We start from the raw sequence: 22655 nt of genomic DNA on the forward strand, positions 1-22655 counted from the left end.
TTGACAGGCATAATATGTGTTTTTACTACCTCATGGGGTTTTGTGGTTCTGTGCCACAGACATGACTTTCTGCTGACAATACCCTGGAATTTTTCAAAGGCAGTCATTTTTCAAAAACTTGCCAAAAAAAAGCCCCCAAAAGAGTGCAGCTGTGCAATTCAGCTATTAATAGACACTCAACTCTGCAACTACCACTTACCTTTCTATTAGATGGTGTAACAGATACATATCTAGTTAAACTTGCAGTGGTGGCTCTCAACTTATATTTAGCTTTGTTTCAGAGCTCTACAAAATCCTGGATACCTGAGAAGTTGCCTGCTTTCCCCAGCATTACCAAAAAATCCCATCTTTCTTATGATGTCATGCATTCATGATCCTACCACCATCTTTTAGAAATATATTTATTTTCCAAACAGTCAATCATTAACTGAATCTCATTCCACTCTTTACTACAGGATGGTAGGAAGAGCCCTCTTGATGAGTCAGGACACTACAATGCTGATTCTCAACAGCTGAGAGATGATCTTGCATGGCAGAGGACGGGTTTTATTTAAACAGTGTCTCATTTTTTCCTGTGGGCTGATGCTTAGGAACAGTTTATCTAACAATACTGGTCAGTTTACATATTTATGTTAGGTTTCTTCTGTTCTTTATATCCCACATTCACAGAGGTGCAAAATTCACTAGCTGAAATAAAGAAAACAAACAGTTACCTGCATAGATATTAAATACTCACACTATTCAGCCAGTTCAAGATAACTTGAACTATATTCTTCAGCACATGAAGGACACAGCACATTTAAACTATGTAAGCTTCTTTTAATCCATTTGGAGACAACTGTCCCTTGACAGATCATCACATATCCTTTTGTAATTAAAGAATGCCTGCAAGTTAGCATCATAAACCCTGCAGGTCCAAGAGATGTGTTTTTCAAAGGAAAGTAACAGGTGTGGGGCATATTCTACATTTGAAAAACAAAAGTGTAAATAGAGACAAGTAACATCACTTGTGGCACCCCAACAAATGAGATGAGTGTTTAGGAAGGAAAAAATGACAGAGATTCCACAGTGTACTGAGGTAGGATGGACTCAGACGTCATTGGGTCAGGTAAACTGCCTGTACGTTACTAGATACTGAGTCACAGGGAACCAGTAGTAGAGAACACTGAAAATTACTCTTTTCCCATTCTTAACACAGGAGCAAGATTAAGTCAATTTTCAAAAAGATCCGAAATAAGTGCCATTAATCATATTACACAAACAAGATAACATATCAAATACAAAACTTCACATTTTCCAAAAAAGGGACAAAAGTTTCACTCTCAAATATATTAACATACTATTCAAATTCAAAGGTAAGAAGAGTTATATTCCAAGAAGCATTTCAATTTTCCAAAATGCGAGCTTTTCCATTTATCTAGACTTGGCCAGGAGCGCAGGAAGCACCACTGCTCACGCATGACTGCGGAGCGACTGCCAAATCCCAAGGCTACTTCAGGTTCTGGGAAGCAAACCAACAGGGCTTTAGAATTTTTTTGATCAGAAAACTTTTGGACCTGGGTCAAATGGCTATTCTTCATGCTTGCTGTCTTTCTGGCAGTCTCATTAAACTATTGAATTTAATGGACGTTTGTCTTAACACTAGCATTGGACACTCAAAAGCAGCAGCAAGAACGTTTTGCCTAACTTTTGCAGAAAGTCATAGTTTTCTTGACTTTCTGATATCTTCCTACTAACACTTTTCTTTACACAACTAGTATAGGGAAGAAAAAAAAATATTTATCAGTGTCCCAAAGCACTGCAAACAGTACAATCATGCCTGTCTGAAGAAGTTTGTAATCAGGCTGCTTGTAAATTGGTAACACAGTCAAAATGAGATCTGTGCTGCTGTATTCCTTAGGAAATTACAGTGCACAAGCAGCACACCAGACTTCCAAAGTGGAGCTCCTCACACAGAAGCAGCGGCTTCCACTCTATTTCCTAGTTTGAGACATTAACAACTTTGCTCTTGATCTGCTTCGTATGACAACTTTCAGAGGCCACTGAAGGCTTCAAACCCCAAGAGGAAAACAAGACACAGACAGCACAATGACAATGATAATGACAACACTGGTTTCCACCATGGTGAAAGAATTTCTTCAACTTTACTTTCCAGTCCTCAAACACTTACTGGCACAAAACATACCTCTGCAACAGGCGCAGAACACTAGCTGTTATTATCAATTCTAGCACTGGCATGCTAGAAGAGGCTAGAGCACTCCCAGGACTCTGGTGTCCATTTTGCTGTTTTGTTACAACATAATGATTAAGTCATCTTCAATTTTCTCATCTTTAATTAATCATCCTATGTTTAATGCTTTTAAGTTATAGTAACAAGTACAAAACACATACTTCTGACTATATAAATAAATGTAAAAAGCAGCAATTTGTAGGAAAACAAACACACAAAGTGATCAATTAAATTACCTCTGTTGTCTCAGGCATATGACAAATTTGATGTGCCAGCAGCAATGCTATGTATTTCTTAAGAAAAATATGTCACCCAAGGCACTAAAAAGATTTTGGTAATTAAGATCTGACACCTCTCAACCATGGGTTCAATCATTTGGACAGGAGAGTTTTGAGTGTTTCATACTCTCATACCACATAAAATCCTGTCCAGTTGCTGATACATACAGTTTAAAGGGTCTCATTCTTTCAGTGAATCAAATCTAACATTTTCAGATTGCAGAGCCTAGATTACTGACTCCATGGAAAAGGGCCAGGAAAATGTCCTAACACATGGAGAAAGACAGTATATGTTGACATATCCGAGTGCCCTGCTCTTCAATAGTCTTGCCTTCTCCCTTGTAAACTGGCTCAAGATTTGGCCAAGAGTTTTTTCCCCTTTAGAGTAACGAGCAGCCACACAGTGTATACAAAGAACAGTAATCAAGCTGAAATAGAGGATTAGGTACTTTTGTAGCAGCACTGTGTTATTTTGCAGATAGAGCTAAAGCCCGCAAGGAGGTAGCACTGCAATGTATTAGACACTGTACACACAAACACAACACAAAGTCCTTGCAGGGATGTTTGTTTTCAGAAACCAAAGTAAAGATCCTCAGGGCAAGATACTGTTTCTTTGCTGTGTGAAAATGGGTTTGGGTTATTTTTCTAATGTCTATGAGTCTGCTTATACCTTCTACTCCCTTGATAGAATATAATCAAGGACTGATTTCCTCAGATGAATGCATCACAAATGATTCTCTGTATCCTCAAAAAAAGCATACAGATACACCCATGAGTAATATTTGGACCAGACAAATACATGTATTCTGGGGCATGGAGGAGTTTTAACAACTGCATTGTTCTAATGCAGCTGTTCACAATTACTGGCATGCATTGTGAGGCACTTCTGATTACTGCATGCTTCATCTATATATAAATGCATTATTTTGCTACTCAAAAGTTTGAGATTTAGATGGTTATCTGCAAGGCTTCAAAAGTGAAGTCTGTCTGTGATGCCCTGGCTGGCTATTTCAAAGTGTGCCAACAGAGTTAAAATGTCACAAAAGATCATGCCACTCTCTGAGTTATCTGTGTTATTTTAAGAAGCGAAGATAAACAGCGGCCAACTTCACGTTTCCTTAAATCTTTCACTCAATAAGTGTAGACACAGCTTAAAATAAATGTGCAAGGTCAATAGCACCACAACTTACATGCTAGTGAACAAGCCCCTGAACTTTCAAAAAGGCACTGGATGGGTTGCACGGGTCAAACCAGAAATGGGTAGAACTGTTTCACCTGAGATTGTGAATGGCAAATCACCACCAGTCATATAGGAGAACATACACACACTCTTTCAAAGGTATTAGCAAGAAAATCTATTTGAGAGCAGAGTTTGGGGAAACATTTAAATTATTTACCTGAACTGCAAGAACTCTGACAGCATTTTCTCACTGTAACAAATATTTTCTGTAGTCAAACAGTTGCACACTAAATTGGTCCTGCAAATTATTGTTAAATGGATGCTATTTTAATAAAAAGATACTGTCCTAGTAATCCATGGCGAAGAGTCCAACTCCATAGTCTACTATTTGAAGGCATTTTTTCAGGGGGGAAAAAGTTACGGGTCTCAGCTGCTTCCTACAAGAGTTTTTAGGAATGCATTTGACTTGGAGCTAGGAAATACATGATGTGAAACGCTGGTCTTCACACCGTAAATTGCACTTCTTGGGCGATCTCTTTGGACAAAGATGAAAAGCTTGACTATTCACACATCTTTTCTTAATAATGCATTTATGTTGAGCAGACCAGGGACCAATATTATTTTTCTTGGGCCAACTGCTATCTCCAAGAGGAAACATCCACAAACATGGAAAAAATACATCACTGACCTGTGGAATGCTTAAGATTTCTGAAAAAAAATGAGAAAGCATTGTTTCACAGTGCTGAAAAATAGTCTGTGTAGTTACACAAAGCTTGGGTTGGGTACAACAGTTTGGAAATCAACAAAGTAGTGCTGGCCACTATCTGGTCTCCATACATGATATCCACTGGTCATCTTCACTCCAGCTGCCACATGCAAAGCCTAATATTTGAAAAAGTCTCACCAGGGTTGGTCCTTGCCTACCCAAGCCTTTCTTGCAGCCTTGACCAGCCCCAGAGGTGCAGAGTACTTGAAATTATTGCAACTACAAAAGCTCCCTAATTCCACACTGAAAACTTCCATATCTACCATTGGCATATACTAAGTCTTCACCTACACTTTTTTATCTAAATGGGTAGTAGCGAAATCTGACAGATCCTCTTTAGAAAGAGCAATTTTAAAACAATCAAAAAAAGAAAAAAACAACACATCCCCCTACCCCCCCAAAAAAACCCCAACCAACCAGCCAACCAAAACCCATTCAGATTGACAGACAAAAAAGGAAAAATGCTGAAGATGACAAGAGGTAGCTTACCAATTTGGTGATTCATCATGAGAATAATCTTCTGTGGTGTTTAAAAAAACCCACAAAATCAAACAGGAGGAACATCATGAGAAGGATCAGATGAATTCTTAGCATTTTTTAAGAACAAAATCATTTGGGCAAATTATACAATGAATAGGGTAGTGAAGAGTAAATACCTAATGTTTGCAATTACTCCAGCTCACCCTCATATTTCCTTTTGGCCTCACCCACAGTGTGCTGCTATTCATGATATCTCATCTTAACAAGGAGACATTCTCTAGTGCTGATGTGTTGGAGGAAGAAAAGGGGGGAAAAACATTAACTCAGCCAAGAAAAGTATCTATAATCAGAATTAAAGCTGTAGTTTTAGAATAAAAATTTGCCATAAAATTACATCTTCAAAGCCATATACAAGCTTTCCTGTCTTTTACAAAGAAAGAAAAGGAAAACCAAAGGAATCATTTGAGTGTTCTTTATTCAGATCTTGATCAAAGATGTGCTGTGTCTGTTAATTACTAGCTTATGGCAGAAACAGTTCAGGTCCAGCCCTGCAAAGTATTATGTTTCTCCAGGTAGGCTCCATTATGTTTAATGGCAGATGAAGTCCTTCTCATTAAAGGACTTTTTTTTTTCCCCCCCCCCACATTAAAAGAAATTCAAAACTTTGTAACTGTATTTTATTCCAAGATGTATTTTTTATTTCTAGTATAAAAATAAACAAACACATATAAATCAGAAATCCATCCTCCCTACCAAGTCTATCAGATTATACCACCTTATTATTACATGAAATGTAGCTCTAATTTCTCCAACCGTTTCCCCCCTTTGAAATTAATAACAACTTCCATGCTACCTCCACTCACCTCTATGCGTTCAACATGACAAAATCTATAAGCAACATTTGTTCTTTACTACTTGCAACAACTACATTGTGTGTCACCAAAATACTGAAATTTAATAGGTAATGTGAGGATCATTTGGCTTTATTAAAAAAAAAAAAAAAGTGACCCATAGATATTTTTCATTAGTTTAAGATATTGGTTCTGAAATTTATCTGGATCCTAAAAACCCCAACCCTAACAGCTTTTCACAAAGTAGGTAGGAAGTGCAGTAAGCAATTTTCATTAACACGAGCATCGCATCTAATTCTTTTCTCCCCAGTCCTATTCCCTGCCAAAATACCTTCCATATGATAATTAAGATTTAATGTTGATTTTTTTCTGTTGGTTTTTGTTTGGTTATATTTTTTTATAACATTGTTTGTTTACCCGAGTTGTGCTGAAACCTGATTTTGTCCCAACTTCCATAGCCAAAGATACCTGTTTCACAGCACTGTGCCACCTTAGCCTAGCAGCCCTGACATGAAGGGAATTTCAGTCTGCCCTTGCTGCAACTTGCTCAAATTGCACTAGGGGTTTTCTGCTCCAATGAAAGCTCCCTTTAGCCAAGTATACTCTCTTTATAATTAAGTTATACTCTCTTTATAATTAAGTTATTCAATGTTGCTCCTTTGTAGGCAGCTCCAAGAGACGTAACACAAAAATATGAGTCCCAGCATTCACTTAACTATCACATTAATGGGGTGATCACTTATGGGTTAACAAGACTTCACAGAAAATGATTGACTTGTCAAGACATCACCTTCCAAAACCTGGAAAGGAGATAACTGGGAATTCTTTTGGCCATGGGATTCCAAGATCACTACTGACACCAGGCACACTTATAAATTACAGTACTTGAGAGGCCTTGAATGGAAAATATTATACATTTTTGTACTTGCAAAAACTATTATACTTAGCCCAGTACGTGTATTTTAGTGACTCCATGTGTCACTGAAACTTATAGTCTGCTCATGCGGAGTGGCTTTGTATGTAAAGGAAAAATAATCTGTTTGTAATCGAGAAGCATTAGTTATCTCTTAAGTCACTGTGCTCATTAAAACTTTGGCTTCCTAAACTGTGTAATACATTCTAAGAATGTATCCTACATTCCATTTTTTGCATAGAAGCTTAGTAGATAGAAAGGATACTATATGGTCAATAGACTAGCTACCCTGGGTTTGGTCATTTTCCATCCAAAAGACATTGCCAAAACTCACATTATTTCTGTAATTCACTCCCTTCTGCCAGGATGTCCTCTCCTGTACAGCAGCAGTCACAGCTTAAAAGCAAACAACAGACTAAACCAAAAAACTAAGCCTGCAAAAAAAATGTCACTCAGAATAGCCATTTAATTGCTTGGTGAAGACTTTATTCCAAACAGAAAGCAACATCAAACACCAGCTTCAAAACCATCTCAACTGCTGACATAAATTCCCTATAAAGTTTGTGTGTCTCTCAGATAATGGTTTCTAACCTCTCAAATTTCACACTTTTTGTTTTTTTAAAAAAAAAAAAAAAAAAAAAAAAAATTGTGCTGAAGCACACCCACATAAAAATAACATCAATCCTTCATGGGGTTTTTTTGTTTGGCTTGGTTTGTTTTTTTAAAGTAGTATTTTAATTGTATCTTGGTAAGAATTAGAAATGTTAGGAAATTAAACCTTGCCAAAACTGTGGGGAAAAATACTCAGCAGATATTAGAAGCTTAGAAGTTATAAGGCATTAAGAGGAATATAGAAGATCCCAAAATCTGAAGGCACATAAATCTGTTGTGAATTGAAGTGTAAGAGAGATTGAAATAATTTGCAAATTTCATTTTAACAGACTCCACTCAGCTTATGCAGTCCACAAGAATGCTCTAAAAAAGTTAAAGCCTAAACTTGTGCCAATATTTTACAAAGAATGTACCACTTTGTTAGCATCAAATGTAATTAAGCCTAAAATAAGAAGATAAGCAAGAATAAGAACCATTTACTGTTTATAAGATAAGTAGCTGTCATTAAGTAAAAATAAATAAGTAAATAACTATATCCAAGTTCAGTTCTGGTTCAAGCAGGCACTGTAGCTACATGAGCTTTGTTCTAAGCATCTAAGGCAAGTGAGCAAACTTGCACAAATTATAAAGTGCCCAAAGTGTTCTCAAGATACTTGCAATAACTTTTTTTGTTGTTTTTTTTTTTTTTTTGCATTCTACCCCTATACATTTTTGGCTGCTGTCTGTTTTTAAACTCTTGCAGATCAGAAGCAAAGGCAAGTCTTTGTCGTCTTACACCTTCGCAGAAGAGACTGCAAAGCAATATGGGCCAACATGAACATCTCTGTGCTAAGGATGTGCCACTTCTGCTAGAAGTTACACTATTTTTTCTTAAAAGCTTCCTCATTCTTTGAAACATAATATTCTTTCTGACAATTGTTTCCCTCCTCCTCTGTCCCTCTGCTTTGATCTTGTGGAAATCTAAATATAGATTATATTCTCAGAGCTCCCTGAAATTGGCAGCACCAAACACATCCCTTGCATTGATGACTTGTCTTGGGATTGGGGAGAGCAAGGGTCTAACAGCTCCAGCAGCAGCTGGTGGTGTCCAGTCATGTGCAAGACAGAGACGGATTCTGGAGCAAGCACCAAACAAATGCAGCAGTTAAAAGGGCAGTTAAAAACCTTTATAAAGTTTAAGTAGGGTCTCTCAAACCTCCTTACTCATCACAGGAAGGAAGGGAAATTTTTCTTTCTAAGCACTTTTTGGGCAGAGGCTCAAACACAGAACGAAGCACCACAAGTTCAGGAGGAAAGCATGACCTCTGGAGCTCTGCTCCATCTGGGAACAAATTCCTTTCAAGACCAGAAATTGCTGCATCTCCATGAATGAAAGAAAGAATGTGCACATGAGCAACTGCAAAGACAAAGTGCATTATTTTTCCAGTGGGAATAAGGATTCATCAGTGACTGAAGTGGCATATGAATCCTTGAGACTTCCTATCTCAAGTCTTTAACCACAAAGTTGACAAAGTCTCAGATCTGGTGCAGACCCTGCCAAGGACAGAAAAGGTGCACAGAAGTGGGTAAAGAAAATTGGCAATTTTTTTCTGAACGACTCAACATGCATTAGGTCAAAGTGGGGATACACTGTGGACAAAGCTAGAGGAAGTGCAATTAAAAAAAAAAACAAAACACCTCAGTGAGAGAAAACACTTTCCATCTGCACATGGCACAAACACCTTAATGCTGTTAGCCTGTCTGGGGCAAGAGTCATGTTGATAGATACATGAAACAATAACACCCCAATTTAATTATTAGTTACAAGTGTTTATGATAATCAAACCCACATCTCTTGCATAAGCACCCAGGTTTTCACCACACAGGGGTTATAAAGGCATGGTTTACTTCTAATCCCCCCCCCCGCCCCCTCCTCTGCTGAATCATCAGATACCAGCCACAACAGGTCTGGATACCAGACTAACAGGTTCACTGATCTAATACACTCCTCTAAAACAAAGCCATCCCTACAGCTTTTCAATTCTGTTATCATTTTTCAGGCTTAGTATTCAGACCAGAACACATCCCCTGAAACACATCCTATTCAGTCTCAGGCCAAAACACATCCCATCGGAAAATGTGAGGCAGTGGTGAGGATGTAAAAATCAATATATACACAGCTCTTTGTTATTCAACCAGCAGAAAAAGCTGGATTTTTACTTCTAATGTTGAACTAATAGCAGTGAAACAAAGAAATTAACAGTCAGAATCCAATCTAACTGTTAAGCAGGTATTCTTTTATTAGCAGTGCTGGGGCTGCCCTGGCGATTCTCCACCATAAAGGCTCCCATGAATTAGCAAGGGACATCAGCTAACATACACCCAAATCATACATATTAATTAGATTTCCTGGAAAGGGGTGTTTTAGGTTAATGAGTTCCCGGAATTCATTTACATAGTCTGAGCATGCATACTGAAAATAGGGTGAGGGTCTTTGGTGGTCGAGGGAGGCAGTAAGTAGACTTCTTCACAGTGTTCCCTAACTGAACCTCTTTTCAGAGCATGTGCTGTGAAGTCCAGGTGTGTCCCTCCGAAATCAGCAAAATCAGTTTCCCTATAACACTGTCTCTGTGTCTCTTTGTTCAAACCCCACTTATCTCATTCTAGGTGTTGCCCAAATGTCCACTGAAGGCCTTGAGTCTGCTACCAGTGATTTACGTAGGGAGCCAAACAAGTGTTTCAATCTAACCTAAACAGACAAAGGGACCTAAGGAAACAGTTGAGAAGTCAGGAGTCCTTGAGAAATAATGAGGCAAAACACAAGGAAAGCTTTGAAACAAATGAAGCAAAGCACAAGCAAAGCTTTCATACACCACAGTTTAGTCTTAATAATTGTTAGAAATTCATTTGTTTGAGACCTTTCATTCCCTTTCAGTAGCATTAAAAGATTAAACTCTCAGGTGTGTTTTACAGGGCAGTGAATCCCTACAGTGCGTTTTTCACCAGAGCATCCAAGAGCAAACATTTCTTCTCATTTTATTTTGTCGTAGGAAACTTCTCTTTGAGAAGGGAAACCTGTATGCACTCCAAAACCTAAATATTATTCAACAGTTCAAAGCAGATTTACATCATCACCAAAGTGTAAAAATAGATGCAACAATCAATATTTGCCTACAGGGCTCTTAAACAAGACAGTATTTGAGGGGAGAACACAGTTTAATTTACAAGGAACTAAACAAAAATGACTGGTAATAGTCATCCTTGATTAAATGGTCATCATAATACTTTATTTTTCTTAATATCTTCTATTGAAGTCCTCAGAGCCTCAACAGCCATCAAGTAGGATCAGATTTGACTGGGTGAAACATTATCAGCATAAGACAGACAGGAAACTTCTAGTTTTAGGAAATAAAACATTAAAGCCAAACCAAGCCTGCTGCAAATCCAGAAATGGAACTAGAAATCATGAATTAAAAACCTACGCTTAACCACTAAATCAGTTCTGACAAATAACACCTGAAATATCAAGATCACTAATGGAAAACATTTTGCAAGTAATACAGCATCTTAAATAAAGATGTAATTAGCTGCCGAACACAGCAGGTAACATTACTAGAGAAACAAAAAAATGTGTTGCTACAGTTTGCTACAGTGCTTATGGAGTATCAGTGACTGTCACCATGAATACCATGGAAGTCCATTAGAAAATAAGGAAATGAAAGCCAGAATTGCATCGAAGGCCTCCTGGAGAATAATACTCCATGATCACTTCAAATGAAACAAAATATAACAAAATCCTAAGAATATCACTTTTCTGATGGCTTGATGTAGCTCCTTAAAGTAAAAAAAAAAAAAACAAACCAACACTCCCATATGAGGATTATTTATAAATGTGAGGAAAACAGTTACCAAAAGAGCTTCCTGAAAAACAGTTACGAACCTTTTCATTAGCATAATTAAAAAAGTGGGACTTAGCCTGGAAATCACACTAAGCAAACAACATGGCTTGCCTGTCAGCCATCAAAAGCTGAAATATTAAATGGCTCAATTTCTGCCTTTTTCTGAAACAAACCTGAAAACCAACCCCTTCCCCCCCCAAAAAAAAAGAAAAACAAAACAAAACAAAACACAACAAAACCAAAAAACCCAACCCACAACACACCTTTCAGCATCATCTGTGTGAGAAGAAGAGATAAAGAAAAATAAAAATCACACAGAACAAACTTCCATGGCCACTACAGGTCTTGAAAATGGTGGTGTAGCCCAAAACACCTGGGATATAACTATGGAAAGGTTGATTTGGTATGGTACAGTCAACTGAGTGCAAACACTTTCCCATCCTGTAGGAAGTTGGCAATTCAACCCATTAACCAGAAGTTTTATTGCACATCACATAGATATCAATAGTCAGCAAAATTAACTCCTCTGGTTTTCAAGATATTTTTTTAGACTTCCATAATGAAGATTATTTTAGTTCTGTTCCTGCATTCCTAAAATAAACATATTTATTGTTTTGGAAATAAATCCAAAATACTACTTAGAAGCATCTCTGCTATTAAAGATTGCCTAGGAAGAGTTGCATGTGTTCAAAGTGGAGATGTGTCTTCAAAATGGAGGTGTGAACTGCATGTTCTGCTTCCACCATTCAGTAGCAACGAAAAGGCTTTTCAACACTGGGAATGTAAATCAGCTTAAGAGGTAGCAAAACTATCTTGAGGACTTTGAAAACTGCAGATTACTGTTAGGCAACGGTCAGACTCCTAGTAACACTAGTTACCACCATAATCAACCCATAAGTATTTTCTGTATTAAACTTCAGCTTGCAAATGTTAGTTCTTTAACTTACTTACATAAGATCATATAAATCAAACCATGTGGAGTACATTAGGTGATTCCCTGCTGTCCACAAAGATACTCCCACAACTCAGCTTTTTTAAATTCTGAAAGACAGAAGAAAGCTAATGGTATTGCAGAAAGTGATTTTAACTCACAAGCAGTAGTTTACCATTAACTTGACTTTTACCCAGCAGGCAGAGCACTGCAAACTGGCCCTCACCTCATGTACTGAGGCACACTAGCCATCCAGCACATGCCAAGATCAAATAAAATGATCTAATTTCCAGATATTTCCTACTTAAGTACATTGTTTCAAGTAAAATATATTTGAATAAGTCATCACAGTTTGTTCCTGTCTTCACAGAGATAAATTAATCCTGTCAGATCTCATCTAGAATACAGATTAGTTTTAGTTTCAATATAAAATGAAAATAGGCTTCTAAACAATAGTACATCTAAATATCAAGCCAAAACTATTACCTTTCTAATGATCTGCTTGTATAAAACCACTTTTGAAACTTGTATGATCTTTTTCACTGTGTATTTTTTGTTTTAGCAATTGAATCTTTGTTTTAAAAAAGTCTCACATTGTACATCAGAGTGGTTTAATCCCTATAGTGGAACTACAGTGGAAGGTAGTTACTTTCATATCCATCTTAAATGTAGGAATTAAGGAATACAGTCCATGTAATAACAACAGGTGATAAACACTTATTCTTTGCCTAGTCCCAACATGTCTAAAAGATACGCATGGTTTCAGATCTTACAGCAAAGATCTATAGGGTCAGAAATCACTTTCATCATTAAAAAAAAAAAAATCTTTACTCCCCTGTCTGAAGACAAGCAATCTTTAAAACAAACAAACAATTAAGAGACAAAGTTCAGATTTAGATTTTGACATATTTGTCAGACGTCTGTGCTGTGCAACAACTTGTACAAAGAAAAGGCACAGACTTTTCTCACTGGTTAAGGAAAAAAAAGCAAGACAATCCGTTAAGGCCCTTTAGTTATCATTTGATCCACTGCAAACAGGTGGGAACTTCTGGGATCCAACCCTTTCTCCATCCATTTTCAGTGAGGGACTCTCAGATTACACAAGACTTGCAAGCCTCCTCCCACAAGCATTCACTACCCTTCAAATAGTGATCCCCCAACTCATTTCCCACCCAGCTGCTTATAAAGCTCTGCTGATTATAAAATCAGAGCTATCCTCTCAGGCAGCCTCTTAACTGGCCAACCCTTACTCCATCGAGGATTTGGACTCTTAGGGTAGGAATCCTGAAAATTTATCCCAAGTTGAATTTATAGGCTCCCAGCTTGTGAGAGACAGTCACTTACTTGATGATGGCCTCCTTATGTTCATATAAATGAATGTGGAGTTCTGCAATATCCTCCTAATCTGATTGTCATCTGGTTCAGACCACTATGATACAGTATGTAAACAAAAGCATAATGGTAAATTTGCTGCCATTGATGCAACTCAAGAGGTCGTATTTAGCATTTCCCTGGGGACAAACTAAATAATTTTTTTTTTAATTACATATTTCTTTTTTAAACCTCATTTGAGTTACATTTTTAATTGCAGAGAAGCTCCTATGCTTCATTTCTTTGACTTTTTCTTTTCCCTGTGGTGTTATTAATGATGGGGTGGGGAAGATGGGACAAGATGTAACTGAAAGTTAAAAATTCCATTAAAGTTCAAGGAAATGTTTTGACGTACAGTAAATAATGATCTAGCTTTGGCATCTGCTATTGTCCACTATGTACATTTACTACTGTATGTTCCTATGCTACATACTGCATCAACCTGAAGAAACTGAATGGTCTCTACAAATCCAGATTTTTTGCAACTCTAAAGATCCCCAGGAAGGCTCTAAGATACACAATGTGAGGAAGGCTGCCATTGCTTAACTAGCCCTCACTCCCACCCATTTTCCTGGCAGATGGGTAGGTACGATCCTGCAAAAGTCACTGAACTCCACATTTTACCCTGCAAACTTCCATTTTCATCCCAGCAGCTCTCCTTTGAAATTCCAGGCAAGTCTCCAGTTTGTCAGGTTCACTTAGCTGCAGCATGTTTTGCGGTTCACCTAATTGCTAGCTGACGTGCAGCAAAGTGCTGTGCGCAACAAAAGTTTTTGAATTTCAGCTGGAAGCAAGAGCTATACCCTTCCATTTATTTAGTTTGTGGGCAGGCTTTCCAAAGGCATGGCTTAGATAGCAAAACCTGTTCAGCTACTAAAACAGGAGCAAAAGCTTTCTTCCTTGCTGCCAATAAAACTAAAAAACAAAAAAGTACATATACACCAAGACACCTTCGTACACAAAGAAGAAACCAGCATCATTCATAAGCTTTGAATTCTTTGGACAATATTTTACCCAACACCGCTTGATTTCAAAACCAGATTAAACAGGAGGATTTAAGATGACTCAGTTGCTTGCACTGCAATGTACAGCATAAAGTCACACAAAAACCCCCTTTCAGCTTTAGAAAAGCTCCTGTTAAGGTGCAAGTGTATGAGTGGAAAGCTTCAGCTCAGCCGTCACCCTGCACACCTGAGGCGCACAGCAGCACCTGCAGTCTCAGACGTGGTCTGGGAAGGTACCAGCCCACGCTTTGAGGAGAGAAGGAAATCTTCAATAAAGACACCAACTGCAGAGCTGAGAGAGGTGAAAACCGGCTTTAGACCAGCAACTCCTCACCTCCAAGTCCTGAAGCTGGTGTTTACAGAGCTCACAAGAATTTGAAGAGCCTGCACAGAGTTCATGGGATTTACTTCAAAAGAAATGCCGGCTCAGAAACGGATTCTGCAAATTTGCAGATTAAAAGCTGCTTTCTCAGCAGCACCGGGTTATATTGTACATCGCACAGCAGTGTTGGTCCTGCAGGTCAGGTTACTTCCAGGCCCAGAGGTCAAGCTGACAAAGCACTTGGTGATTTTCATGCTGTAAGGCACACACAACCTCGTACTGCCTCCTCCTCAGCGAGCCACATACCGAACATTTCTGCCGTCAGTAAGGCCCAGCTCTGCACGGCGTTCCTCCTCAGCCCCATGCCACAGGGCAAGCTCCAAAGTAGGCAGGACGAGGGGCTGACAGGCCGGGCAGCCCCACACCAGATGCACGCGTGGTCCTTTACACTTCCATAGCGAAAACAGCTCCCAAGACCAGTACCAGCAGCCTATACAAATACTGACGTCCACTTGCCCTCCAGGCTGACCCCCACCATTACAGCCTTGCTGGCACAGCTCTCCTCCCCTTCCACCCTGTCAACAAAAATTCCTAAGAACATGTGAGTTGAGTGCCGCTGAAATAGAGAATTTGGAGATCATGAGAGGGACTACAGAACAAGCCACCAGATATTTTAACCAAGAAACTGATGGCCATATTACTTTCTTTGCCTTATTACTTTTCTTGCCTGGTCACGCAGACCCTTTTCTGTGGCCCTAAGTGATATATTTTTGTTTTTAATGGACACTCTTCTATTACCACATTTTCCTGTTTCTGCATACCTGGCTTTGTAACCTGAATGCTTCTTTGGAAACATGCAATTCCACATAAATAATACAATAAAACAAAACAAAAAAGACATGGGAATTTTAATATGTGGAACAAGGCAGTTCTGTTCCTGCATCATTAAGCTGTTCAGATTCATTTCCCAAACCTCTACTGCTTTGAGCTTACAGGCTACTGAACACTTTTAACAACTGTTTGTTCGAGTTTTTTTTTATTTTTTTCTAAAAAACGTTCAGAGAGCTTTAAGGCTTCAAGTCACTGAAATAATGGCATTTGGCAGGGAGGAGGCCATTAGCATTTAAGATCAGCAACAGATCAGAAATAGGTTAAGTATTTTCTACTGAAGCTCAGAAAAGTCTGTGGTCAATAGCAGAAAGTTCAACAGGAATGTTTATGAAGTCTTGCAGGGCTATTTGAGGCTCCACTGAGTGAGCTACCTGGAATAACCACTACCTCAAAGCTTAGTGACATGGCTAACTAAAAGAAGCGAACCTCTGTTTGGAGGCACTATTTTTCAGCCAGGTTATTTTCAGGCATAATTACTGAAAACTAGTATTAATGATTGAGGGTAACAAACTAGGATTGAGGAATAAATGGCCAAGGGTTTTGACTAGCAGCTAAACTGTAAATACAGTTTGTCTATATATTCCCAGCCATATGATCTCTACAAATTTTTGTATTTTCTCTGTGTCTCAGCTCTCAACTAAAAAGGGATAATGGTGCTTATTTCCTTTATCATCCCTGAAAGAAGAGTTATGAAAGAATTAATATTACAGAAAAAAATAATTCCAACAAAAAATTATTTTCAAATTAGAAAAAAATAATCAGAAGTTATGATGCTTACAACCAATTTATTGCCTCTGTTCAACTGGTACAGGACAATCAACCTTCTTCCCTGTATGCTAAAAAAGCAAATCACTGAAGAGCAAAACTAAAGTCAAAATGCCTATGTAAGGGAAATGGTGATGACTAGTAAACCAAAGCTGGAGAAAAATAAGACTTCCTAATGCATTCTTATCATAGCTTTCTTAAAGCTCATCCTTATATGGTTTATGGAAACAAAATATCTACCCCAAGGAACACAACTCATACCTGAAAGCATGAGTTTAACCATCATCTGAAGTGAAGCTTGTACTGTTAATAGTTTGAAATCCTTTCTATACTTGTACTCTTCTGCTTTCTGCTCTTCTTTTATTTTTATTATAACAACCTCTCCTGCTACTTGATTTAGTGGTTATACTATTTTCTCACTTTTCTATGGAGTCAATTCAAGCTTCAGGACTTCAGATGCCCCTGTAACAGTGACTAAGGCTGGATCTTGGGATCCATGGCATCATTCTCTGCACTGCTGGTTTTGATTTTTGAAGAAGTAAATATTTTACAGCTAACTTATACTAGGGGAATATTTCAACACCTGAAAAGCAAATGACTTGAGTCTCTTAAAATCTGGTCTACATCAAGGTGCCTCACTTCCCATGTTCAAAGTGGGAACAAGAGCATCCATTTTGTCCACATGGTTTGTGAGAACACACATTCCTCACACAGCAAAACACTCTTCCTCCTGTGCATTTCCAAAGCAGAGCAGGACTCTCAATGCAATAAATGGTAATATCACTATATTGTTTTTTAATAAAAGCAAGACTGGGAACAATAAAACTACTAAGTAAACAGCATACTGAGCTAGTCTTACTGCAGAAAATGCTTTCTGAATTGAATAACTTCAAAAATGACCTTTGAAAACAGAAATCAAATGATCCATAGCATTTTTTCCCCTATTACCCCACCTCAAATCATGAGAATTTCAACTGTTCTTAAGTTAGAAAGTCTAGACCTCATGTTCCCTGAAAGAAAAAACGAGAAGATGAGAGAGTATGGTACAATAAAGATTCATAATTAGACAGGCAGATAGATAGGTATCACAGTTTTTAACACTTAAGTTTACCAATTGCAGAACCCAGCTTTTAGGCTCATCTGAATTTTAGCTCTGAGTCCTGTCACCACGTACATCAAAAGTACGCAGCAGGCCCTAGCCTCATCTGTGACACTTGGGCAACCACGTGTTTAAAAAAAGTTGGGGGGGGGGGAATGAAACAAAACACAAACCCATAGCCATCACTGAAATTTATCTATTGCTTTTTGTAACACACATGTTCATTTGTGAAAATCCATCAAGTCATCCACTGAAGAGCTAGAAGCAGAACTGTAGTAACTGCTCGTTGCCAAACTGCTGTACCCAAAAGGATTTCTGAAGCACTGCAATGTAGTGAGAGAGGTAAAAAACCTTAATAATCCTCCTTTCACCTCCCACGCCAAGCAATCCCAATGCCTTTTGTCCTAAATGACTAAATTCACAGGAAGAGGTGAAAGAAATCCCTTTGCAAAGCACATGATAGCTGTGCAGATCTGTTTTACAAAATAGAGGCAAGTTCTATGTTATAAAAGCAGAAAAACTTTCCAGGCTTTTCTGTATTATTTTTATCCCTTTATTGCTCACTGACACTTTTTCCAGAAGTTTCACAGGTATCACGATCTCTTGCAACAGTAGAAATAAACAATTCTTTATCACTTCCAAAGCATCATTAAGGCAAGAGTCCGGAAATAATAAAATAATATTTAAAAAATAGGTGGTGGCTCTTAGCTGTTCAGCAGCTTACATATTTATTTATGGAAGTCCATGCTAAGTTACTGAACTTGAAAATATATCCAAAAAAACAAGCATCTGGTTTCCATCTGTCCTCATGGGAACCAGGAAAGAGCTTTAACTGAAAACAAAAATATTGGGGTGCAAAAGAGCAAAATCTCAGGGAGGGAGGGATGCATCCAAGGAAAATTCCATATGGAAAAAAGCCAAACAAAAACACTACCAAGAAGCTAAAATGGTAGGTTACAAAATAAAATTAAAAAAAACAAACACACCTCATTTTTGAGTCATATCTACTATAAAAAATGAGCAAATAACATGCTAAAATTAGAATTTTATTTCACAATTTAAAAACTGTAACCTTCATACTAAACAGTGAGATGTGTTTACTGAACTAAAGACATATACCTGAAAATACTTGCCAACACATGCAAATGTTAGGCACCTACTACACCCAATTGTGACAGCTACAATTCCAGTTCCTTTCACAGGCAAAGAACAATTCCATATTTTAAAAAGAAGCTATGATATTGCCTTACACAGGAAAAAAGGGAAGCTTTTATTCTTCCTTCAAGTATTTTGCCAACATTCATTTACAAATTACAAAACATCTTAATTAGTTTTCCACAAGAGGTACATGCACATTTGCCTCCATAAATATACTGATTTAAACACCTGCAAGTAAAAGCTTTTGAAAATATTGCTTTAAAATTTCCCTTTCAACCTTCCAGGCAAGCTACTTCTTGCCCCTTATTTTGTTTCTCTTAAATTTATTTTTTTCACTTCACACACAAAGAATAGAGGAAGTCAAGTGAAAACCTGACAAGCAGTACAAAAGCAAATCAAGTTTATTTACAATAAGGAATTCGATCATAAAGAATTTCCTCTCTTGCCTTTGCCAGGAAGCAAAAAGCCTTCATAGCTTTTAAAAGGGAAGCTGCTGTTGTGCCCCAGCCACCATGCAAACTGGGATGCTGGAGCCCATCAACCTCAGATAGGACTCACTTGGGTTCACTGGCCTACAAATCCCTAGGGCGTACAGCTGCTTTTCTACCAACTATCATTGTGATCCTCACAACACACACAAAAAAGCCCCTAATTATTTTGGTTAGTCCCTCTCTAGGAAACAGCACAGCCAGCCCCGTCTCTAACATGCCATATAGGCTGGTGGTATACCCAGCAATTTTTCCCCATATTGCCATTATCTTCACATTACACTTAAGTCTGCACCACTATACTAATTTCCACATATTCCACATGAATCTGTGTCAAATTATAACTGATCAAGAGTAAAGCTGGCATCCACTAATGAGTGCACAGTACTCCTTATAATTTATTGTGAATGAAGACCACTCAGTGCTACCACCAAAAACGTACCAAACGATACTTGCAAAATATATTCTGGTTCCTATGACTAAGTTGATCAAATTGAGTTCTTTCACAAAACCCCACGTGGTTGTGCTCACAGTGCAAAACCCATTAGCTCAAAGCATAACGCTCTTCAAATTTTCTTAGAGCTCCAAGTAACACTACCAGCCAACTCACCACTATGTTTCTTTAAAGCGGCAGCAAACTAGGGCATTATCTAAGAATTTATATACTCTTTCAAGACTAACCTCCACATTCTTGCATTATAGTTCAAACTATCAGTAGCCTATGTGGAAGTAGGTAAAAGCTCAGAGAAGTGTAAAAACCCCTAAAGATAATTAAAAAGCAGTAGAAACAATATATGCCTTAGGTTTTCCTATGTATGTCACCAACTCATATTTTGAAGGCCAACATTGTTGCACATTGACAGCATCTCTTTAAACTCGCATGTGAACAAAAACAGCTCAAAATATTTGTTTAGTTTGGTTTTGTTTTGGAGGAAGGAAAAGAAGAATATAATTATGGAGATCCCTCAATATTAAAATGGCTTATCTTGCCACCCTGTTTATACTCTCAAGCCATCCTTCCCATGAGCAGCCAGTATCTGCAGTTAGCATGAGCCAGTCTGACTCCAAGAAACAGGCTATAAGGAACAAATGAACAACCAAAGCAAATCTCCTACAGAACAGCAATCAGAGCAAGAAGTTTTCAAAGGCAGAGGAGCTGGGAGAGCACTGTCTACAGCTTTGGTTTCATAGGATCCAGGCAGAATACAAAACAGCTGAGACCATGGGACCAGACCAACAGAGCCACAAGAAAGGATGCGTGTCCCACCCCCAGATGCTGGGGCCAAGGCTATTGCTTTGATCTCTGCTAGTCTGATCCTGACTTAGCCTTCAGCTGTCAGGTAGCTGACGCTGGTGAGTCAGATGCTACACTGGGTAGGAAGGGTGAGAACAGGAGGGGACCAGGCTAACTCATGATTAATTCAATTTTCAAACCACTCATCTCCTGCACCTAACAAGAAGCAGCCTCAGACAAGTTATTGCCTGACCAAGACACACCTGCTATTCCTTTCCTGTATCTGATATTAACCCTGCCCACCAATTTGTGGTGACAGGAGAAAGTGGGCCAAACCCACACACTCCCAGCTGCCTGGTGGAGTGACTAAGTGGGCTCCTGGAAAGTGCATTTCTAAATGACCCGCTTGCCTTATTGGGAAACAGAAAAGCAAGTGACACACTACATACAAAGTGTGATTCTTCTGATGAGCTGGTATAATACCTCTGTTTCATCAAGAAACTTTTAAGGCCACCTTTACAAGCTTCACTCAAGAAGATGCCATAGGCATGAACCACACCACAAGATACTCCTTTCATCAGAGACTGAGCAAAGGGATCCCTTCTTATGGGTAGCTAAGGACCGAAGTACTGAAGGACAACAGGAAAAACATGAAACAACAAGTAGGATTGACCTGTAGCCTTTTAGAAAGTAAAGCACTCACACAACTGTTCAACGACACATCACTTAAGGCTGGGAACAAGCACCACCACCCTGGAGAGCTGGATGCTTGTCAGAGCTATAACCATGTCACCTCTTTTATTCTTATATGGATGAACTCTCAAAGACAAGTGGTCCCTTCACTAAGGGCAGGATAGTTTGCCAGTAAAGGTAGCAACTGGTGAAGAGGTACTGTTATGGGCTTCAACCAACACTCCTTGAGGAACTTTGCACTGCTGAAGGCAGGCATGAGCAGCAATCACTGGGTGCAACTGCTGATGTTTTCTCTGGTAACAAGAAAAGATGGTTCTCATTACGTGATGGCTTCAGAGGCCAATCCTCCTCCAAGATGCTCACTCACATCATTAAAAATAGCAGTCTTCTAATAAAAGCCAATATTTAGCCCTCAGAGACTTTTAAGAGATTGAGGGAATTTCTTGTGCTGCTGTTCTTCCTGCTTCAGTTCCAATAATCTACATGTGAGCATCCTGCTCCCTTTTTCCAACCCCTCCCAAAATATACTGTCAGGCTAACAGACGTCTGCTGAGATTCAATAAACTACATTTCAGGAATGAGACTGAACCATGGTGCAACTTCTATAGCAAACACTGCAATTAGCAAAGGGAGGCTGCTACTTTGTAAAATATCTCTTCAGGAAACATCTCTCCATGACTTTAAGCTGCTGTATTTTCATCTATACAACTCAGGAGTTATTTGTTTAAATCCATCACTCTGTCAATAAAAATGACAATGTAGGATTTGACTCAAATAAGAAGTGCCCCTAGTCAGTCAGGGGAGGTGGAGGGGAAAAGAGCCTGGATAAGACCTGTTTTTAATTAAGCAAGTGTTTAAAAAAACTGAAGCTCAAAAACAAGAGGAACTAGACTTCACTCAAGGTAGAGCAGGTGACAGAAGGTTGGACAATATCTTTGCCAACTCACATAATTATCATCTAATAAGTTTTCTAAAATGCTATAAATCAAGACACATTTCAGGCTACAGCAGCATATCTTTCAATCATGACCACCTAACTCCATGCACTCTGCCAAACCACTTACTTAAAAAAAAAAAAAAAAAAAAAAAAAAAGAAAAAAAAAAAGATATCTTCTTACCTTTGCAGAGTCATGTTCAAATTGCCTGTACATGCCTTGATCTTGTTTTGTGCTTCTAGATGAGTCATCCCGTCTGTGCTTATCCCATCAATGGTGAGAACCACATCACCTATCCCCACATGTGCTCGGGCTGCCTTGCCACCGTCGTTAAGCTGAAATATCACAAGAATGGTAAATTAAAAACTTGGATGGTCTCTGAACACAGGGCCACAATACTTTACAGTGAAGTTTCATAAAGAAAAAAAAAAAAAAAAGTTATCTTTTCTCCTTTGTAACTATGTCCCTGTGAAAATTGCTGCACTTTCTTTCTGGCTAAGCAATATTTATAGGTTCTTGTTCTTATTTCATTTGAAGGACTGGAATTGTATTGCACAGTATTGCCTATTTTTCAAT

At 38.4% G+C, this 22655-nt stretch overlaps 1 protein-coding gene across 7 annotated transcripts in view; it reads right to left on the reverse strand.

Moving 5' to 3' along the window:
- PDLIM5 (PDZ and LIM domain 5) overlaps nt 1-22655 on the reverse strand; it is a 130044-nt gene that overhangs the window by 67113 nt on the left and 40276 nt on the right. For all 7 annotated transcript variants that reach the window (XM_026847630.1, XM_026847628.1, XM_026847632.1 and 4 more), the window contains exon 3: nt 22263-22414. In XM_026847630.1, the coding sequence (XP_026703431.1) occupies nt 22263-22414 (152 nt within the window). The remainder of the gene's footprint in view (nt 1-22262; nt 22415-22655) is intronic.

The sequence above is a fragment of the Athene cunicularia genome (assembly GCF_003259725.1).
Source record: "Athene cunicularia isolate RWA chromosome 4 unlocalized genomic scaffold, athCun1 chr4_part2, whole genome shotgun sequence".
Classification (NCBI taxonomy): Eukaryota; Metazoa; Chordata; class Aves; order Strigiformes; family Strigidae; genus Athene; species Athene cunicularia.